The 20,022-nt window shown below is 39.7% G+C and overlaps 3 protein-coding genes and 1 pseudogene across 3 annotated transcripts; 2 read left to right on the top strand and 2 right to left on the bottom strand.

Moving 5' to 3' along the window:
• LOC104746462 (purple acid phosphatase 18-like) lies at window positions 1-2,628 on the bottom strand. The gene is made up of 6 exons (XM_010467945.3): window positions 2,410-2,628; window positions 1,308-1,976; window positions 973-1,161; window positions 793-881; window positions 314-563; window positions 1-185 (listed from the first exon to the last, which is right to left on the bottom strand). The coding sequence occupies exons 1-5, from the start codon at window positions 2,557-2,559 to the stop codon at window positions 344-346; spliced, it is 1,317 nt and encodes a 438-aa protein (XP_010466247.1). The 5' UTR covers window positions 2,560-2,628; the 3' UTR covers window positions 1-185; window positions 314-343.
• Window positions 2,629-3,388: 760 nt separating this feature from the next.
• Window positions 3,389-6,761, top strand: LOC104746456 (uncharacterized). The gene is made up of 6 exons (XM_087489401.1): window positions 3,389-4,023; window positions 4,575-5,271; window positions 5,359-5,590; window positions 5,768-5,830; window positions 5,926-6,026; window positions 6,402-6,761. The coding sequence occupies exons 1-5, from the start codon at window positions 3,690-3,692 to the stop codon at window positions 6,016-6,018; spliced, it is 1,419 nt and encodes a 472-aa protein (XP_087345527.1). The 5' UTR covers window positions 3,389-3,689; the 3' UTR covers window positions 6,019-6,026; window positions 6,402-6,761.
• On the top strand, window positions 6,727-8,932 carry LOC104746457 (putative tetraacyldisaccharide 4'-kinase, mitochondrial). The gene is made up of 8 exons (XM_087489402.1): window positions 6,727-6,991; window positions 7,096-7,219; window positions 7,312-7,539; window positions 7,651-7,800; window positions 7,893-8,102; window positions 8,211-8,270; window positions 8,405-8,485; window positions 8,602-8,932. The coding sequence occupies exons 1-8, from the start codon at window positions 6,819-6,821 to the stop codon at window positions 8,758-8,760; spliced, it is 1,185 nt and encodes a 394-aa protein (XP_087345528.1). The 5' UTR covers window positions 6,727-6,818; the 3' UTR covers window positions 8,761-8,932.
• An 8,114-nt stretch (window positions 8,933-17,046) lies between these two features.
• LOC147926488 (uncharacterized) lies at window positions 17,047-17,364 on the bottom strand (annotated as a pseudogene).
• Window positions 17,365-20,022: the final 2,658 nt, after the last annotated feature.

Below are 20,022 nucleotides of genomic sequence, written 5' to 3'. Positions count from 1 at the left end.
TGAACGAAAACTAAAATCTATATAATAAGATAGATTAATGTGATGAACGAATGTTTTGGTATGGCGTTGAAAGATAATGACAGTTGTTGTACCTAACAAGTGAAGAGAATTTTTCAACATTGTTTGTTTATGTATGACACATTCGTTGAACCCGTAAAGGTTGCGACTTGCGTGCTTCTAGAGACCTTTTGATTTTAAATATGGGAAAACAACACAAAACAGAGAGAGTTAAGTTAACAAAATTTTAAAGTTGGAACTGTGATTGTCTATGGAGTTTGATAACAAGCTTTATAAGGTTTCTATATATACTTACTTAATGGACTATTTTACTACAAATCTCACTTTATGGTTCCAAGAGCATTTTCCTGAGTTCTTCATGCCTTTTCTTCAAACATCCCGAGTTCACAAGAGAGTTTAACCAAACTTCATCAGACCTTGTTGGCTCGTCATCATCGTTCCTATGCCAGGTCCAAAGCGCGTGGCTTGAATTCACCATCTGTAGCTCCCCATGTCCAAAGCTTGCTTCCCTGAATACTGACCACTCTGGCGACGGATCTTTGTACCTGAAAGTGAACAACCATGATCCCTTTTAAGATAAATTTATCAACTACTTTCATCATATAACCACGGCACTCAAAAGTGTTGATTAGTTTCATGTTAATAATATATGTTCAATTAGCTCAAGCATCTTAGACATTGACTACGTACACCATCAGAGGATTCTTGTTCATAATTTTGTACCAATAACAATGAAATAAATGAAAGCATTAAGTAACCAGTTTGAGGAATTACTTGCGAGCCAACCCTTCTCTGTTTCCTCCATCACCTATGGTTATGTGTATGGGACCACATGGATCTGATTTACCATTGTTGACACGTTTCTGTTGAACAGCACAATTAACCAATTAATACCATAGCTGACATGATTTTTCTGATGACCCATAAAAAAAACTAACACAATTTTAAGCATACCGTGCGTTCATAAGCATGGACATGACCAGTAAATACGATATCAACACCGCTCGCATAAAGCAAAGGCTCCATTTCTGCCATCATGTCATCACCTTCATGCTGATGGGCATCGTTACTGTTATACCATGGTACATGGAAGAGGACTATTAGCCACGGAGTTCTTTCTCGGTCCACCTTTGCTAGATCAGCCTACACATATCATACATAACGCCAAAATTAAGTCCACGAACTGAAACAGCATCTGCTGATAGTACTATGGTTACTAGCTGCTTGACCACATGTGGCAACAAAAGGTTAATAGACATAGCAAAAGGATGACAAGTAAGAATTATCACCTTTAACCAACGGTATTGATCTGAGTAGCGATCGTAATCAGTGTATGAGCCAAGCATGATGGCATGGACACCCGCAACCTCAAAAGAATAATAAAGATTTGAATTGGATCCACTTTCCTCATACGGCATCTTCCACCTCGAGTTAAAAGATACAAACTCATCCACTATAAAGGGAATATTCTCTTTCTCATGGTTTCCTTGAGTCACCATCCACGGCCTTACACTTGCTAAAGGCTGAACCAGCTCCCCAAACGTGTCCCACTTGTGCTGCATATAGTCAGCGTAAGAAAGATCCCCGGGAAGTAGATGCACAGCGTATTTGCATTGATCGATATGATCTAGAGTCGACTTGGTCCAACCGGTTTGTCCAAGATCCCCAGCCACAGCAAAAGTAATAGGGAAATGAGCTGGTGGTGTTTTCAGATGGAACTCAGGTCCTGCTCCGCCACAACGGTAGTAATAAAGAGTGTCTGCTTCCAATGGACCGATGACTGTATGATGTATCTTCCCTGACCTGTACATTATATAGCTGTAGGAGGTGCTCTCACCTTGACCAAGATACGAGTATTTCCCGGGAGATGTTCCATATTCAACAAAGGAAGGAGATGATTTGTCGCTGGTAACCCAAGTCACTCGCATATGTTTATCTCCAGCCAATGAGATATGCACCTGCAAGTATGAAAATCTCGGTATAAGAAACATGACCAAAACGATCTGAAAAACAGAACATATGATGAATGGTTGTTCAATATCAATTGTATCATGCACTTCGTAGCTATAATTTCATTCAAACACCAATCTTTACTTCAGAATGAAACATCATTTTACGAATTGTGTCCAAAGTCATATGAATTACTAATTGTAGGAACAACACTACAGAGTAATCAGATTTATCCATTTGAAAACAGTATTGTAAATGACTTCAGGACAGGAGCAAATGGGATTCCCTGGAGTAAGTATCAACCACAAAAAAAAAATCGGATTTCGGAGAAAACGAACAGAGACCCACATGCAGGCTAAGTATAGACAGAGATCAGACCATACAAAACATGATTTTTTTTCGGAAACGGATCAAATCAAGAACAGAGGAGCACAAGAGTACCTGCTCGGGTTGAGAAGAGGACTTTCGTTCCCATGGAAACTGCAAGGCTTCACGAGGTTTAGGCCGGACGTAATCATCAGCCGCCACAGAAGCGAAGATTATTAACAGAGACAATGTAAGGAGGAGCAGCGACCTTGCCCACTTTTCCATATCTAAGAAGAGGGAGCTTTTCTTTCTTTCAGATTCAGTGGGAAAAAGGAATCTTATAGCTAAGCGGGCTTGCCACGTCGATGACCAAATTGCCCTTGCTTATATCTCGTGTGAATGCGTTGATTTTTTATTTCAGAGTGGATTAAAACGGTACTTCGGTCTGTGTCTTGTCCAATTCCAATGTGTAATTAAATTACTTTTGTTGTCCAATTCCAAAAACCTTTTTTTATTTTATTTTATTGTAGTTGTGAATTTGTGATATGGATTTGCGGATAATCTGCTTTCTTTCTTCTTCTTTTTGAATGGTAGCTTAAAAATCGTGAAAGTAAAACTAACCAAAATTAAAGAAAAAGAAAGAGGTAAATGATATAAAAATGGAAAGTTAGAGAAAAAGCTTAAAACAGTAAATTGGGGTGGTGACCAAAATGATAAAGGGGAGATAAAAATCCTTAGCTTACACGCAAAGAAGATAAAACAAAAATAAATGCCAAAAGTTCATGTCGACCAACATAAAACAATAATGATAGTATAACACATTTAGGACTAAAAAACCTACATAAATGATAATGGATACGGTTCTTTTTTTCTTTTTTTTTGGTTCCTTTCTTTTGATTATAAATATACGCTTGAACCAACTTTATTTTACTTTTTTTTTTTATGTAAAACAAATATGGTCCACTTATGGATGATAATATGTAAGAGTTTTCGACCAAATATGTAAAAAGTGTAAATAATTTTTAAATTGAACATACTAAAAATTATATTACGAATTAATATAGCTTTGTAAATAAATGCCTAACGCTTGATATCAGAGTAGATGGACGTTGTTAGGAAACCGCTCGACCAAATTTCATTATGGGCTCAATTTCCTGACGGCCCATTTATTACATCGTTCTGATTTCTTTTTCAGTGGAAAAGGTGATTGATTATCACCGACCGCATGAATTAAATTAAAAGTCACTTGAAATATTTTAAAATGATGATTTGTGCACTGAGGCGGGCAAATTTCACGAAATCTCAAGCTTCTTTGGCACACCAACGCGCCAATTCCATGTCTTTCAAGACTCTTCCTCTTCCTCTTCCTCTTCCTCTTCCTCTTCCTCTTCCTCTCCAATCCCTAATTCATTCTCATGGATTCAATTGAGCCGCCATCGTTTTCGCTAGGGTTTGATCTTGATGCTGCATTGGATCCCCAGTCTGATTCCCATCAAAACCCTAGCTTCTCCGGCGAGCATTTAATTGGGGACGAGCCAGAGCCTGGACTCACGGTCCCAGATTCCGATCAGGAGCTTGAACCAGATTATGCGAGCCCTGTTCTCAAGCGGCTGCGACGAGGGATTAATCCCAACAAGTGTCCTGCGAAAGATGATAGAGGCGTGGCCAGTGAGTTGCTAGGTTTCAGGGAGGATCGGGATGATGATGACATCGAGGAGTTCTCTTCTCCAGAGGATTCTTCTCACACGGGTAAATTTTACTTTCTGAGCTTTTGCTTTCTCTTTTCGAAATAATGGGTCTTACTTAAACTACTGTAATTGAATCGAGCATTGTTAGGTTTCTTATTTAACTTTTATTAGCTAATTAGCCTTTTCACTCTTCGGGTTTATGTTCGAATTGAATTGGGAAACTGGGAAACTTAGGCTTCTTGGATCGGAGATACATTGATAATGAAAGACCATCCCTAGTTTATTGAGTAATTTAGGAAGTTGATGCAAACCCTCTTCTATTTTAGTTATCTGGATCAGTTTGATGTGGTTCAAAGATGACAACTTGATTGCAGTTGTTGACACTAGTAGGTAGAGTGGGTTTGGTGGAGTCTTCAGGCTGAGAATTTGGTATTTGCACGGACAATAATTTTAACTTGATTAAGTTTCATTCCACTCAAACTGTTTTCATTTAGATTTCTTTAGTGGATAGATGCTTAACATAATTCTCTCTAGGCTGCTTGTGATGTATTTACTCTTCCATCTTTTGTTGGTTTCATCTTGATATATACCCTCTTGTATTGCTACATGCAGATGCACCTGCATCAACTAGGAGTCATTTTTCTAGTTGCAGCTCAAGGGTGCCACTTCATGGTACTGGGGTCTTGTCTAATCAGCCTTCTATCTCCCGGGGCAAAAGAAAGCAGTCGGATGTTCCAGCATCTGCTGGTTCTGGGATTAGTTCTGTTGCATCTTTGTTTCAGAGACCAACTCGTAGTCCTCTGCGAAGGTTCCAGCTTCTAGATTCAGATTCAGAAGATGACCATCCATCCGCTAGCAGAGATTTAAGCGGAGTAACTACAACAACTAATTCATCCTCAAAGGATAACCTATCTGTTCCAAGTAAACCAAAGAGAAAGGAACCTGGATCTATCCCCAGTATTAAAGATCTGTGGAAAGATTTTTGCCCGGCAAGTGCCAAGATTCAAACGCCAGCTTTGGATGATGTTTGTCAGGACTATTTTAGCTCTATCAAGACGACTAACGCAGCTCAGAAACAAAGCAGCGCTGTGGCAAGTAGTAGCAATAGCGGAGATCATAACGTCACTGGCTTTCAGCAAACTGGGCAATTTTTGGATTTGTCCCAACCTTCTCCTCCATCTCATCGTTTCTTCTTGCATAGTGATCCAAGAATCAGGAATCTAGCTCGACAGCGGTTACCAAACTTTTTGCCCCTTGGAATTGTCAATGATAGGGAGAGCCAGCGAGAGGTGTTCCTTGTTGATTATATGTAGGTTACTCCTAATGCCTTTCTTATTTTGATACTTAAAATCTTCTGCTTTCTGGGGATTCACATATCTTTCGAATGCCATTGCAGGAATCAATTTGGCAGCAACGGGAGTTCTAAAACTGGAGCCTCTTGCAGCAAAAGCTCCAGAAGAGGGCAAACAAAGTCAAAGTTTTCAAAGGGCCAAGAGAGCGCTCACACTTCTGGAGGCTGGTTGAATCCTAAAACGAGTTCTGCAGCTCCAACGGATGCTGGGAAAAGACGAGTATCAGCTAAGAGTGGCTCTGCAGGTCACTGGTTCACATCCGCAGAAGGAAGGAAGGTAGGTTTCTGTTTCCCACAATTAAGAAAAACTACATAGAAATGTATGTAACTGGAACAAATGTGTAAATCATACACGCAGACGTGTTTTTAAGCATGGGAACTATTTGTTTCAGAACACACAGACGCAAGGGACGTCTGAAACTTTTGTATTCTCTGATATTACTTGCTCTTGTAGGTTTATATCTCTAAAACCGGACAGGAGTTCTCAGGTCAAAGTGCATATAGATGTTACAAAAAGGTCAGCATCTACTGAAGCTGGTTGATACCATCTAATAATGTTATGCATAAACCTTCTCTGTGAACTAACTCTTTGAACTTTATTATTGTCCGCAGGAGACAGGAGGCGGGTTAAAGAAGTCCAGAAAGAAACGACAGCCAAAGAAGAAGGCGAAGAGCTCAAGGAAGGAAGCCATTGTTTCCTTTTAAGAACTCAGGTAGGATACTGCGAACACAAACTCTCTTTGACACATACATATACGTTATATTAGTTTAACATTATTGGAACCAACAACTTCATCAGCAAACGTGTGTTCGTTAGGAAGACTTTAGTGGTCCATGATGATATATATTAGCAACGTGTTTCATTTTCAGTCTTGATAAAACAAACGTAATTTATTTGTGTAGCACACCCCCATTGACTCCTTCCTATCTTTAATTTCCACCTCTGATATATGAATCTTGGAGTTTTGCTCTTTATATATCAGACAATGTATACAACAGATGCAAAGAACCTGGAAAGCCCATGTGTCTGTGATCAAAAAGTTTCTCTAGATTCAGAGACTGATGGGTTTCTTCTCAAATATTTTCAGCTGTTTCGCAAAGGAATCCTCTGGATCTAGAGACTACATGTGTGACGGTGGTGTCTGTGTTCTACGAAGATCCAAGACCCCGAAGCTTCAAAAGGGTTAAATACTTTTACTTTTAGTTCTTGAAGCTATGTAATCGATATTTTGTATTTTCCAATTTGTAAAGATGCAAACCGAAAGAGATGCACCGGTTAGCACAGATTTAATTTTAGATGTTTATACAATTTGGTAAGAAATCATCATGATTCATGAAATTTGTTGACAAAAAATTTGAATTCCAATACCGATGAGTGCCGGTTATTATCGTTTTTCATGTACCAACTTTTGTAAACCGAAAGACTGGATTTTAACCGGACTTTATAATATCCGTCTTAGTTCAACGAACATCTTCTGTATAGTAGTAAGTAAATCAATAAGTCAATGGAGAAGGTGCGGAAGGTGGTGAACGAAATCGCCAACACGAGAGACCATAGTAAATCCCCTGCACTTCACCGCTCTCTCGTTCCCATCCTCACACTCGCTTCTTCTCTATACGGAGTCGCTCTCCAAATCCGCCGCTCTCTCTACCGCTTCTCATTGGTTCAGAAACACCGGTGAGTTCTTCTCTCACTCGATCACTTTTAATTATGTTTTTTTTTTTTTTTTTATTAATCGATTTGATAATAACATATCTGGAATTAAAAAATTGATGCTGAAGATTACCGGTTCCGGTGATCAGCGTTGGGAATCTGAGCTGGGGAGGTAACGGGAAGACGCCAATGGTGGAATACATTTCTCAATTCCTCGTTGATTCTGGACTTTCACCTCTTATCCTCACTCGTGTAAATCCCCTCCCATTCTTCTTCTAATTGTTAGAATTTGAATTTTTAGAGTGTTTTGCTTGTGAATTTAGACACTACATATTCACTGGCAGGGTTATGGTGGTGGAGATGAAGCCAAAATGCTTAAAAGACATCTTCAAGGTGGACCGGTAAAGATTGGGGTTGGTGCAAACCGGGCATCTACCGCTGCTTGGTTTTTCGAAAAGTATGGCTGTGTAGATCCTTCTAGTATAAGGTCATTCTTTGATCTTCATGAAAGAGCAGAAGCTATGAACATTTCGCAGAAAATTGGAGTAGTTGTTCTAGATGATGGGATGCAGGTATATTCAAAAAGTGTAGCTTTATTATTTAGCCAAAAGGAATCTGAGATTTTCTTTGTTGTGGCTGTTTACTGCACTTTTCAAAGACTTGCTCTCTTGTTTGGTAGATAGCATTGGAGTTTGTCTCGTGATCTCGAGATTGTGATGCTTAACGGGATGAATCCGTGGGGAAATGGTCATTTAGTTCCCCTTGGTCCCTTACGTGAACCTCTTGTGGCGCTTGAGCGGGCAGATATTGTTGTAGTACACCACGTGAACTTGGTGCGTTGACAACTCTCTGTTTCCGTTTTTGTTTATTTCCCGTTTTTTCGATGATGATGATTATTGAGGTTTGTTGTTTTGGATCATTTTAGATAACTAAACAAAGCCTCAGAGATATTGAGAACTTTATACAAGGATTCAAAAAGTCGATCCCGATTTTTTACTCCAACATGGTGCCCAAATTCCTGTTCGATGTTAACAATGCTAAGTCACATCTCGCTTTAGAAGCATTGCGATGTGCATCTGTGCTATGTGTTTCCGCAATTGGATTCGCTGACGCATTTGTCAAGAGCATTGTGATGGTAACTTGTTTTGTGCTATTCTGTAGTTTCATGCTCACTGGATTTTGTTAAAAAAGATTCAGTTTTTGCAATGCTAGGTTTCTAACTAGTGAGTTTTACCTTTGACAGACAGGAGCACGTTATGTTGATAGACTTGATTTCAGTGATCATCATTTATTTGAAGCACAGGTACAATGCTACCACTTTCTTAACTATTTGATGCGTTATTCCCTAATTATTTTAATGCCATAAACGTTGATAGACACAGATTCTTTTTAACTAAATCAAATTGGTTTTGACTAATATCATAATGAAAAATGCAGGATGTGGAAACTATGAGGAGGAGAGCAAAGGGACTAGAGCAAAAAACTAATTCCAAGCCTATCATTGTGCTAACTGAAAAGGTGAAGACAAGTTTCTGTTTCTTGTTGTTACTTGCATTCATTATTAAGTTTCAAGTCCAGAGGCATGAATCTAACTCCATTTTTATCTTTTTTTTTTTTTTTTTTTGGGAAATTAGGATTATGATAGAGACCCGGACATCCTCAAATGTCTGGACTCTTACACAGTCTTGGTTCTATGCTCTGAGTTGCAAATAACTCATTTTAGAGGAACTGATGGGGATACCTATAAATCTACACTTACGAGAGTAGCTGCTAAGTTTTGTGTTTCTAATTAGATTCAAGGTTTTATCTTACTGCATTTTGTTGTTGTGGATCATTACTCTTTTATATGGTTGCTACTTGCTAGTGACTTTTAACGAATTATTAGTGTGTCATCTGACAATATAGCTCTGGGACAAATATTTTGAATATTTTGCTTCAAAGGTTACTATATATGTTTTCTCTCCATCTTCATTGGCCCCTTCCTCCTGCCAAATCATTTGTTAATCGAATGAAAGATTGATTCTCTTATTCTTGTTACTGAATCCATAGTCCCAGAGAGGTATTTAATTTGCAAAATATGAAAATAGTAAACACTTTGAAAATTTGACAGTTTTAGTGAGCCCACAACTTGCTAGATACAAAATACAAAAATATTACAATTACTATTTTCGAAAAAGTAAATAAAAACAAAAAAAATATTGTAAATTACTAATTCTAATAATAAAATCATTACATTTATATTATTTTTGTGAACATGCATATTGAAAAGGAATCATACATAAAAAGAGATTAACGTATATTTTATTATACAAAGTTTGATGCTTGCAAATTAGTTATTGACATAATTGCGACACTCTGTTAATCAGTTGAGTAAATTTTAACGCATGTTAAACTTTTATATTTATTTTATTTGCAAACATTTAAAATATCAGGTATTAAATAAATAGGTATTGAATTTGAAATAATTATAGTAAGTATGTATATTTTATTAAGAATTATTGAATAAGTAATTTTATTAAATTTTAATATATACTATTCGATTTTTATTTTAACTAATTTTGGTCTTAAGTTATAATTTCAGATTAAATGATTAGAATCTCGATGAATATTAGGATTTTTATTAATTACCATATTTATTGCTAATGATAGAAATTAAAAAAATGACACAAAATTGTACTTCAAAAATGTTAAGATAGATTGCCATATGAGTGTGTAGTTTTTGTTCACATACGTTTTTTTTTCTTTTTGAAAAGGGTTCACTTCAAAATGAAAATGAAGCAACAAATCCATGAGTATTTCTAAGGGGTGTTATTTGTTTATTGATTTGTAAATCGACATAGGATTTGAAAATCTTTATTGATTATGAAAATCAAAATAACGTATTTTATCATTTGGTTATGAAGATATGAAAATGATGTCATGATAGTGGTCATGATGAGTTGCCACTTTTAAGATATATTGTAAAGTATTAGAGATAAATAAAAATTGTATATTATTATATATTTATAGTATATAGTACAAAATGTTATTTTCGTAGATTGAAAACATAGTGTTAATTATCTTTAGCTTATTACAACAAAAATATGACCAACATTTCCATATTTTAACTTATTACAACACAACCAAATTTCAAGTCTTTTACACTTTACACAACCAAAATTCAAGTCTTGTACACATGTGTCTAAAGCAATTCAACAAACAACAACAACTTTAAAGCTTACCGGTGAAATGGAGAAACTCTGAATGCATGCTCCTCTTCTTCTGCTCTCTGAAGATAGCCGACGATGATCCGCTCCGAGGACCGGCGGCGCTCCGAGGACCGGCGGTGCTCCGAAAGTGAGCCCTCTTGGGCTTTGCAAAACCTTAAAAAAAAACAACATTAAAATCTAAAATCTACTGGACCGAAGCCCAATTACTAAACAATTTTTTGAACATTTTGTTCTTTTTTAGTCATTAGTTCCACTAAACATTTTATTTAGATTAAAAAGTACTTGCCTTAGTACGCGTTAATGCTCGTCGTCCACCGAGAAGAAATTGCTGAAAGAAACAAAGAGAGACAACAAAAAAAACAAAATCAGACTTTTGGGGTTAAGAACATGGATTTCCACTAAGAAAGTAATCATTTTTGCTATAAAAAATCAACAACAAAAAAATTTCATGGATTTTTTAAATAAGTTTCAAAATTTCATTTGTTGTTAAAATATGTTATAATTATATAATAATTGTTAAAAAACCATATAATACCGCAATATAATTTTTAATATTTATTGCCGTGTACAGGGGTCGGCTCGATAAAATCCGTCCCACTATATAACCACGTCCCGTCCAGCTATATAAATATCGATAAAACCCGTCCCGCTATATAACCACGTCCCGAGATATTTTACCTCACACTATATCATCTTAATTTTTAATATTTATTGTGTATCTACGGTATAATATTTATCATATTTAACTTTTTAAAAGTTTTAAATAATTTTCATATTTAACCTTTTTAAAAATTGTATTCATCTATTGAGTAATATAAGTCCGTTTTAAAAATTTTGTATTACATCATATGCAGGAAAAGTTACAATTTTTATTAACTAAATGTATTATAGAATAATTCAAGATAATTTAAATGTAAATTCAAATAAAAATGAAAGAGAATCATATATTTATGTTTGAATGAGGTAGAAAGATTTTTTTTTTATTAAAAATCTTACTTATAATTAATTTTGAAGTTTTGGTAACTAATATTAAAGTCAATGCATTAAATGTAAAAACTTTCCAAAAAGTATTTTTGAGCAAAAACTGCTGCAAAAATACTAGTGTAGATATACACGCACGCAGGCATGAAAAGCTACACTCATATACAGTATATAGGACTGACTTGGAGTTATTTTCTACAGTATTTAATTTGGTACTTTGAAGTGTGATGATAATCCCTTTTTCTATCTTATTGCCGTGTACAGGGGTCGGCTTCCCTTTTTCTATTTTATTGCCGTGTACGGGGTTGGCTCCCCCCCTTATCGTTTCCTTTTTGTGCTGCTGTATTTAGGGGGATTGGCGCCCTTTGAATTTTTAACACCTGTTTGCATTTAATCGCTTTATCCTTTAATGGCTGTGAGTTCTGAAGTGTTTCCTATTGGTCGCTTATTTTTCGGAAATTGTGCCTTGCGTTGTATAAATAATCTCCTTTCACTGCTCGATTCATCCCATATATATATTTTTTAGGAAGGAGAAATTGCTCTGATGGTGGTAACAACGAGGTCGGCGTGGCTACGAAGGGCGCAGTAGCGACTTGCCGTGAGATCCGACAAATTGATTCGCTCGGAGCATGACAAGTATCACTCCCGCATCCGGCGGCTGAGGGCTTACATTTTTGCCACTCGTCGCTCGTTCGAGCGTTATTTCCACTTCTGTTGTGTAGACGGGATTGTAGAGTGCCTCGAAATGTTGATCGACGAGGGGCTCTTTGTCCCGAAGTGGAGATGGGACCGATTGTTGGATGAGCGCTCTCGTCGCGAAGCATCGTTTGCAGAAATAGTGATACCTTGAGGAGATGATTGCTAGAGGCGCTGATGTTTCGATGAACGTGCTGAGAGATTTGAAGGAGTCGTGTCGTTACTGGCAGACAACGATTGGCGGGTTGGAGTTCAACGAACCTTCCGACGCCAATCTGGGAATTGAATGATTAGGTTTTATATGTTGTACCTGCTCGTCGAGCTTTGTCTTTTGTTTTTGCTTCCATCAGACTTGTCGTTGTTGTTAATAAAGTTTAATATCTGATTACTTTATATCGTTCCTTCCTGTCTTTTTTTAGACTGTTTTGACACAATGCATGATGGTTGGTTTATCTTTTGTTACGAGTAGCGACTCGGTTTCAACAGGTGTGAATCGCGATGATCGGCTTATGCCTGTCGTGCAAGTTTCAACTCGGCTAACTTCGTATAACCAGGTGCGACTCGCGATGGTCGGCTTATCCCTTTTGTGCGAGTTGCAACTCGGCTTTAAATAGTACGTCGGAACGTCGAGTCGTTACTGGGCCAGAGTAACGAATTAAATAGTTTGCGAATAACAACGACTCAGTCTTATGGTAAAAGAAATTTTATATTATTGGCAGCTGTGTCCCGTTAAACGGGACTGCCTACGTACCCCCCGATCAGGAGGGATCAAGCCGCTCGTAGTTCACATTACATGGTTGTTCGAATTTAGAAAAAGCGAGCTGAACATAGCCGAGCTCATTTTTTTTTTTTTTTTTTTTAGTAGTAGTATCGCTTTAGATGCATGGAGTTCCAAGACCTTGGCACCGGGTCGCCGCTCATTGTCAAAAGCTCGTACACGCCAGGATGGACGACTTTGGATACCTGGTATGGACCTTCCCATTTGGCTCTCATATTTCTCGCGTTTGGCTCGGCGGTATTTTCGAAGACCTTCCGGAGGACAAGATCCCCTTCGTCAAGTCGATTGTGGACTTTCTTGTTGTAGTACTTGGCTGCGGTGAGTTGATAATTCTGGATTCGCAGAAGTGCCTTATCGCACTCCTCTTGTAATTCATCGAGTCTGTCTAGGAGCATCTGACTGTTGAGTGCGGTGTCTTGGACGAGCATTATTCATCGGAGACTCGTACTGCCGACTTCGGCGGGCGCCATTGCTTCCATTCTGTATGCTAGGTTGAATGGAGTTTGGTTAGTTGCTTGCCTCGGGGTTGTATGGTAGGACCAGAGCACTCCGTCAAGTTCGTCGGCCCAGACACCTTTCTTGGTATCCAACCTTTTCTTCAAGCCGTCGAGTATAGTTTTATTTGTCGCCTCGGCCTGCCCGTTCCTTTGTGGATACCTCGGCGTTGATTTCCTCAATTTGATTCGCCACCTTGCGCAAAAATTCTCAAATTGCAGGGAGATGAACTGCGATCCATTGTCAGTAATTATTTCTTACGGGAGGCCGTGCTGACAAATTATATACTTCCAGACAAAGAGCTGGACGTCCCTGGCTTTGATGTTGGCGTAAGACTCGGCTTCGACCCATTTAGTGAAATAGTTGGTGAGGAAGAGTATATATTGTTTTTGTCTGGAAGTCGGTAATTGGCCGATGATTTCCATTGCCCAATGCCTGAAAGGATAAGGGGCTATGCCGGCTCTTAAGAGCTCGGTCGGCTGATGAGTAATGGGGGCATGACGCTGGCACTTTTCGTATTTAGCGATGAATTCTTCGCAATCGGATATCATCGTCGGCCAGTAATGACCATGTTTTTTTATTCGTAGTGCCAGGACTCGACCACCCGAGTGGTTACCTCCAGCTCCTTCGTGTGTCTCCATCATGACACGCTTTGTGTCGTCGCCGTGTATACATAGCAAAAGGGCTCCTGACGCGGTCCACCGGAGTAAATGGTCCTTCATTAAGGTATAGTGGGCAGCTTTTGCCTTCAGTCGTCGTTTGGCCCATTTGTCTTTCGGCTCGTCGCCATCGGCGAGAAACGTGCGGATGTCAACTCGCCAATCCATCTTGTTGTTTTTTGATGGAGGTTCACACTTTCGGCGTGACGTCGCTGTTCGGTTGGTGGTTCTAATTCTATTAGGTTGGTGAAGAGCGATGCATGTCTAGGCGTGCGTTTCTCCTATGCTTGGCGTGTTGATGCTTTCGACTGGGATGATTCGTCGAAGGTCTGGGTCTGACGTTGAGGCGAGTGCTGCTAAGGCATCGGCTAGGGCGTTATCTCCTCTGGGAATTTTGATGAGCTCAAACTCGTCAAAGCACTTGGACAAGATCCGAACAATCCATATCATCGAAGGTCCGGATCCATAGGTTCGCTTTTTGTATCGTACTCACCGCTGAACTGGTTGGCGACGAGTTGGGAGTTGCAGAAAGCTCAAATCCGCTTGATTTGCATTCCGTTGGCGAGTCTTAGCCTCGTACTCGGCGACATTGTTAGTTAGTCGAATTCCTACCTCGGACCCGAGATGGGAGGATGCACCATCTACGTGCAGGGTCCATCGGTCATCCAACGGATCGGTGGTGTTGGCTTGGCTTCACCTATTGGTAATTCAATTGAAAAGTCGGCTAGTACTTGGGATTTAGCGGCTGGACAAGTTTGGTACTTTATGTCATACTCGCTAAGCTCGATCGCCCACTTTGTTAATCGACCGGACTGGTTCGGTCTATGCAGTACAGATCGTAAGGGCTGGTTAGACAGGACGGCGATGGTGTGCGACTGAAAATACGGTCGGAGATTTCTTGCAGATGTGACGACTGCCAGAGCGACTTTTTCGACTGTTGGGTAGTGGGTTTCCGCGTCATCGAGGGATTTGCTTACATAAAGGATGGGTCATTGCTCTCCTCGATCGTCTTTAACTAGTACTCCACTAACTGCTGACTCGGAGACCGCGATGTAAAGAAATAGGATTTTGCCGAGCTCCGGCTTGGCTAAGATCGGGGGTGTTGATAAGTAACTCTTCAACGTTGAACACGCTGTTACAGGCTTCGGTCCATTCGAATTTTCCTTTAGTTTTGAGGAGTTGGTAGAATGGTAGGCATTTGTCGGTTGATCTGGATATAAAGCGATTCAGAGCGTTAATTCGTCCAGTTAGCCGTTGCACTTCCCTGGCATTTCTCGGCAATGGTAAGTTGATGATCGCCTTGATTTGCTTTGGGTTTGCTTTGATGCCTCGCCTAGTTACCAGATATCCGAGAAACTCCCCTAACTTGACTGCGAATGTGCACTTTGCCCGATTTAGCTTCATTCCATACTTATTCAGTGTATCAAAGCACTACCGCAGATGAGTGATATGGTCGCTTGCGCGTTGCGACTTGACGAGCATGTCGTTTATGTACACTTCCATAGTCCTGCCGAGTTACTCGGCGAACATCTTGTTGACTAGTCGTTGATACGTTGCTCCCGCATTTTTTAAGCTGAAGGGAATGACCTTATAACAGTAGGTTCCTCTGTCAGTGATGAACGACGTCTTTTTCTGGTCGTCTTTGTGCATTAAGATTTGATTATACCCGGAGAAGGCTTCCATAAAGGTTAACAGCACGTTGCCTGCGGTTGCCTCGACGAGTTGATCGATCCTTGGCAATGGGAAACTATCTTTCAGGCAGGCCTTGTTAAGATCGGTGAAATCCACACAGACTCGCCATTTTCCGTTTTTCTTTTTGATGACTACCGGGTTGGCTAACCACTCGGAGTACTTTACTTCTACGAATGATCCGGCGCCGAGGAGTTTTTCAACTTCATCATTTACTGCCTGCGATCTTTCGGGCCTAACTTACGTCTTTTCTGTTTGACCAGTTTGTGCATTGGGTCGGCGTTAAATTCGTGAGTCGTAACATTTGGATCAATTCCTTTCATGTCAGTCACAGTCCATGCAAACGTCGAGATGTTGGTTTTGAGGAAAAGAATTAACTCGTCGCGCATAGCTGGAGTTATCTCCGTTCCGATATTCACGCATCGTTTCTTATCAGTCTCGTCGAGATTTACTTCTTCTATCGCACCAACACCTTGCTGGATTGGAGTCGGTTTTCCGTCCGTTGGCGACGTGCTATCATCGCCGACCCGTTGCTTTGATTGCTATAACTTCTTTCCAGTATGCAATTAGTGCTCAATCAGGAAACATGCCCTTGCACTCTGCTTATTTTCGCGCAGCGTGTACACACCTTTTGGGGTCGGGAACTTGACGCAATGATGGTTTGTCGATGGGACTGCATTCATCTTGTGAAGCCACGGGGTTTCAAGGATGACGTTATAGATCGTCGGTTTGTCGTAACTGCAAATTTGAAATATCTTGCTATCCATCCCACGAAGATGGCAGATCGATGGTGCCGATTGTCATGATGTGATCCCCGTCGAAGTCGGTTAAAGAATGACATTCTGGCTTGATGTCAATTTCGCCGACTTCCATTTGCGCCAAGACGTTCCTGAAAATAACATTTACCGAGCTTCCAGTATCGACTAGGATTCTTGTTACTTTGCTATCGCCGATCAGAAGTTCGACGACCAATGGGTCGTTGTGCGGTAGATCCAAGTCTTCAAGGTCGCTATTGTCAAAAGATATTGGCATGTCGTCAGAGTCAATCTCATATGGCCAGGATTTCTTCATTTCAGCTTTTTTTGGTGTAGTCTCTTATTGACTTAACCAAGTCGTTGCATCCTGCTAGGCCGCCCATAATCATGTTTGGAGGGCGCTGATCGGGCTTGCAATCTGTGTGTGGTCGCTTTTCATGAATGAAATCATTTTGAACCTCCATCTTGTCTTCACTTTGGTTGGCGAGCGTCTTGGAATCTTTGACGAATTTGCGAGCGATTTTTTCGGTGCGCTTTGCGTCATTTCGTCCGGGTCAGGCTACTGGTTGTTTTGTCTGTGTGTTGCTTCTGTCTGACTCGACAACTATTGCTCCTTTCTTGTATTGTTCCAACAAGACTGTCTGGAGGCAACGACATTCTTCGTTGCATGGGTAGTACTCTGGTGATAATCACAGTACGGGGTTGTGCTATTCTCACCCCCTTCTTTCCGGATGTACTTATTTTTGCCGATCGCAAAGGTTCGACGAGTTCGGTCTTGATTTCTGGTGAAATGTTGTAGTGATTCGAGGTGTTCGACTTAATGAGCTACGGCTACTGGTTGTAACACTCGTCTCTGCAGAAGCTTCTTAGCGTTGACAACTTTCTCTTCTTCAAGCTCGATGTGCTTCGCAGCTCGGCACAGAGCATCGGCTATTGTTTCCACATGTGTCAAAGTCAACTCCTCCTTGAAACGAGATTCGTACCAGAGTGCGTTTTTGAGCGCAACGATAGCGGCAGCATCCGGGATTGAGACATTGACGATGATTTCTTTAAAACGTCCGATAAAGGACCGAAGCGATTCATTTCACTGCTGAGTTAGAGCGTATAAGTTGGCATGGGAATTCTTGTTCTCCATTAGAACAGAGAATTGCTTCAAGAATTCAGTTATCAGGTCTTCGATACTGTCAATTGAACCAGATGGAAGTTGCGAAAACCAACTCAGGGAGGTTCCCGTTAGATGCTCGGCGAAAACTTGACAGGCTCCGACGTCATATTCTGCCGGGCTGAACTGTAGATGTCCAAGAGCCACGCCAAAAGTAAGTAAGAAGTCTCGTGGGTCGGCCGTGCCGTCATAATAGCCCAGCCTTGGCTTGACTGCTCGTTTCACTGCTGCTGTAGCGAGTCTTCGAGAGAATGGAGTTTGTTGCGTCGCTTCGAGTATGAGTTCTACTTCGGGTGCTTTGCTTGTTGCTTTGTGGAATATTGTTTCCATTTCTTGCATATTCTCTCTGATTTCTCTCAGCTCGGCATCCTTTGCCCCGTTGCTCTGTTCGTTAATGTGTGGGAGAGGGTTATGCTCCAGTCCACTGGTGTGCGTATGTGATCCTGGCATCACTCTTGCTGAGAGAAAGTTCATTGGGTTTTGCCGAATGTTGTGAAGATGATTGATCTCGTCTTGAGAGCTGACCTGAGCTGCAGTGAGTGCGTCCAACCGGGTGTTGGTTCGTTCTTCTTGTTGGTCAAGACGTGCTAGAATCCCATAGAACAGTTCGTCAATACTTGAGACGGGCTGGCTATTGAGCAAAGTGAGTTGTGCAGGGGCCTGCGTTGGTTCTGCGGTCGTTGGGCTCGTTAAGTTGGTCGCGATGACGAACGTTTCGGGGCTTTCTACTGTCACGACCTTCCTTGGGGCATCCGGTGTTGGGAGGACTGTGTGCTCCGCTTGTTCCATTGCTGGAGTTGTCATTCCCCTCGACGAACCAGCTTCCTTGCTTCCTTCTTTGTCGACCGTTGTCATCTCGTCCAGTCGTCGTAGGTCCGTTCTTCAAACTTGTCAGAGAAATTCGACTTGGTTTCCCCTACCTGGCGCGCCAAATTGTTGATGTCCAAATCGGTCACAATAGAATGTTTTAGTTTGGTAAAAAGGAGGTCGAAGTTCTCTTCTATTAATTGGTGCCAGGACACAAAAGACGGGTTACAACACAACTTAGACGAGTTGAGAATAATATACGAATACAATAGACGAGCCACGAACTCGTTGAATCTAGCTATGGACGAGTGAAAGCCTTGTAGTAGTTATCCGTATTATCTTCTCTCTTTCTGACCCCTTTTCTCGAAAGCCGTACGCCTGTACTTATAGGGAATTGTGTCGGTTCGTTTTCCAAAAAGACCAAACTACTCTTTCTTCCTAAGAGGTTTATTTTTGACTTTTCTTGGGCCGGGTCTCTTGTTGGGGTGAGGTCTACCCCTAACATTTGCTGAGATGTCTCTACTCTCCTCCAGACTCAGTGCTAGAGATATCACTGGAATTTAATTTGGCGTTACGAAAAGATTTGGACCCCAAAAATTGCGAGATAGATACATGACGTGTCGTAATCGTTAGGTGGTATTATGCATGGGGGTGAAGATGCAAAAGGTTGTCAAAATTTGTTGGATGTATCGTTTTATATACTTAAAGACCATGCTAGTATGCCACCATTATTATTGTCCAGTTCCTCTCCGCTACAACTTCCAAGACATCTTGCATCAAGAATAACAAACTACAACGCCATGGGTTATGGTTTATTTTAGGGGGTGGACATCTCTCGTTTATGATCAGCTGGTTTTGGCTTATTTTTGGTTGGTTTACAGAAAAATAGAGCATTTTAAAACCGTGAGTAGATTTTTAGTTTTCTTTCAGTGTTTCAAAAATATTCATTCTAGTCAATTAACACAATGTGTTACACAAACATAATCCTTTTATATGGTTGCTACTTGCTAGTGACTTTTAACGAATTATTAGTGTGTCATCTGACAAAATATAATAAAACCTTGCTCTGGGAAAAATATTTTGAATATTTTGCTTCAAAGGTTACTATATATGTTTTCTCTCCATCTTCATTAATTGGCCCCTTCCTCCTGCCAAAACATTTGTTAAGCTATTATTAATTACTTTGACTCCTCTATGTTGGAGAGTTCTAAAAATAGATTAATTTTTGTTCAATAATGTAAAATGAATTTGTTTCCTTTATTTGTTTTGTCTTTTTATTTTAATTTTGATTTATTTTATAAATATGATATATGACATGACTTTTGTTGTATTTTGATTAGTTAATTAAGAGGGGGTGAATATAAGAGGGTGAACCCAAGAATTTTTCAACAATTGAAGAAATTGTGACTATATAAAAGGAATATACTAATTACTTGCGATGAGACAATTTCTTTAAGTATGTAAAAGTAATTCATCGCACTTAATGAATTATAAGTATGTATATTTTACTAAGAATAAATAAATAAGTACTTTTATTAAATTTTAATATCTAGTATTTACTTTTGATTTAAATAATTTTGGTTTTATGTTATAATTTTAGATTATTAATTACCATAATTTTAGAATATTAGGATATTTATTAATTACCATATTTATTGTTAATAATAGAAATTACAAATATTATGATATTGATGAATGACCATATATATAAAAACTACTATAATTAATGAGAATCCAAATCATTGAAACGGATTATATATTTCAATTTTGATTTGATCCGTAAAACTGACACAAAAATGTACTTCAAAAATGTTAAGATAGATT

This window comes from Camelina sativa, chromosome 15, assembly GCF_030686135.1.
Source record: "Camelina sativa cultivar CO46 ecotype springtype chromosome 15, ASM3068613v1".
In the NCBI taxonomy this organism is placed as follows: domain Eukaryota; kingdom Viridiplantae; phylum Streptophyta; class Magnoliopsida; order Brassicales; family Brassicaceae; genus Camelina; species Camelina sativa.
Note: the sequence above shows the minus strand (reverse complement) of the source record. Positions and strands in the feature narration are given on the sequence as shown.

Excerpts from the sequence above, each read along its gene's own strand:
- LOC104746462 (XM_010467945.3), bottom strand. The coding sequence starts at position 2,559 with ATGGAAAAGTGGGCAAGGTCGCTGCTCCTCCTTACATTGTCTCTGTTA. Across the intron at positions 1,977-2,409 it reads CCTCTTCTCAACCCGAGCAG|GTGCATATCTCATTGGCTGG; the intron begins GTACTCTTGTGC and ends TCATACTTGCAG. Across the intron at positions 564-792 it reads AGAGAAGGGTTGGCTCGCAA|GTACAAAGATCCGTCGCCAG; the intron begins GTAATTCCTCAA and ends GTTCACTTTCAG.
- LOC104746456 (XM_087489401.1), top strand. The coding sequence starts at position 3,690 with ATGGATTCAATTGAGCCGCCATCGTTTTCGCTAGGGTTTGATCTTGAT. Across the intron at positions 5,272-5,358 it reads GTGTTCCTTGTTGATTATAT|GAATCAATTTGGCAGCAACG; the intron begins GTAGGTTACTCC and ends ATGCCATTGCAG. Across the intron at positions 5,591-5,767 it reads CATCCGCAGAAGGAAGGAAG|GTTTATATCTCTAAAACCGG; the intron begins GTAGGTTTCTGT and ends TTGCTCTTGTAG.
- LOC104746457 (XM_087489402.1), top strand. The coding sequence starts at position 6,819 with ATGGAGAAGGTGCGGAAGGTGGTGAACGAAATCGCCAACACGAGAGAC. Across the intron at positions 6,992-7,095 it reads TCATTGGTTCAGAAACACCG|ATTACCGGTTCCGGTGATCA; the intron begins GTGAGTTCTTCT and ends TTGATGCTGAAG. Across the intron at positions 7,540-7,650 it reads TTCTAGATGATGGGATGCAG|CATTGGAGTTTGTCTCGTGA; the intron begins GTATATTCAAAA and ends TTTGGTAGATAG.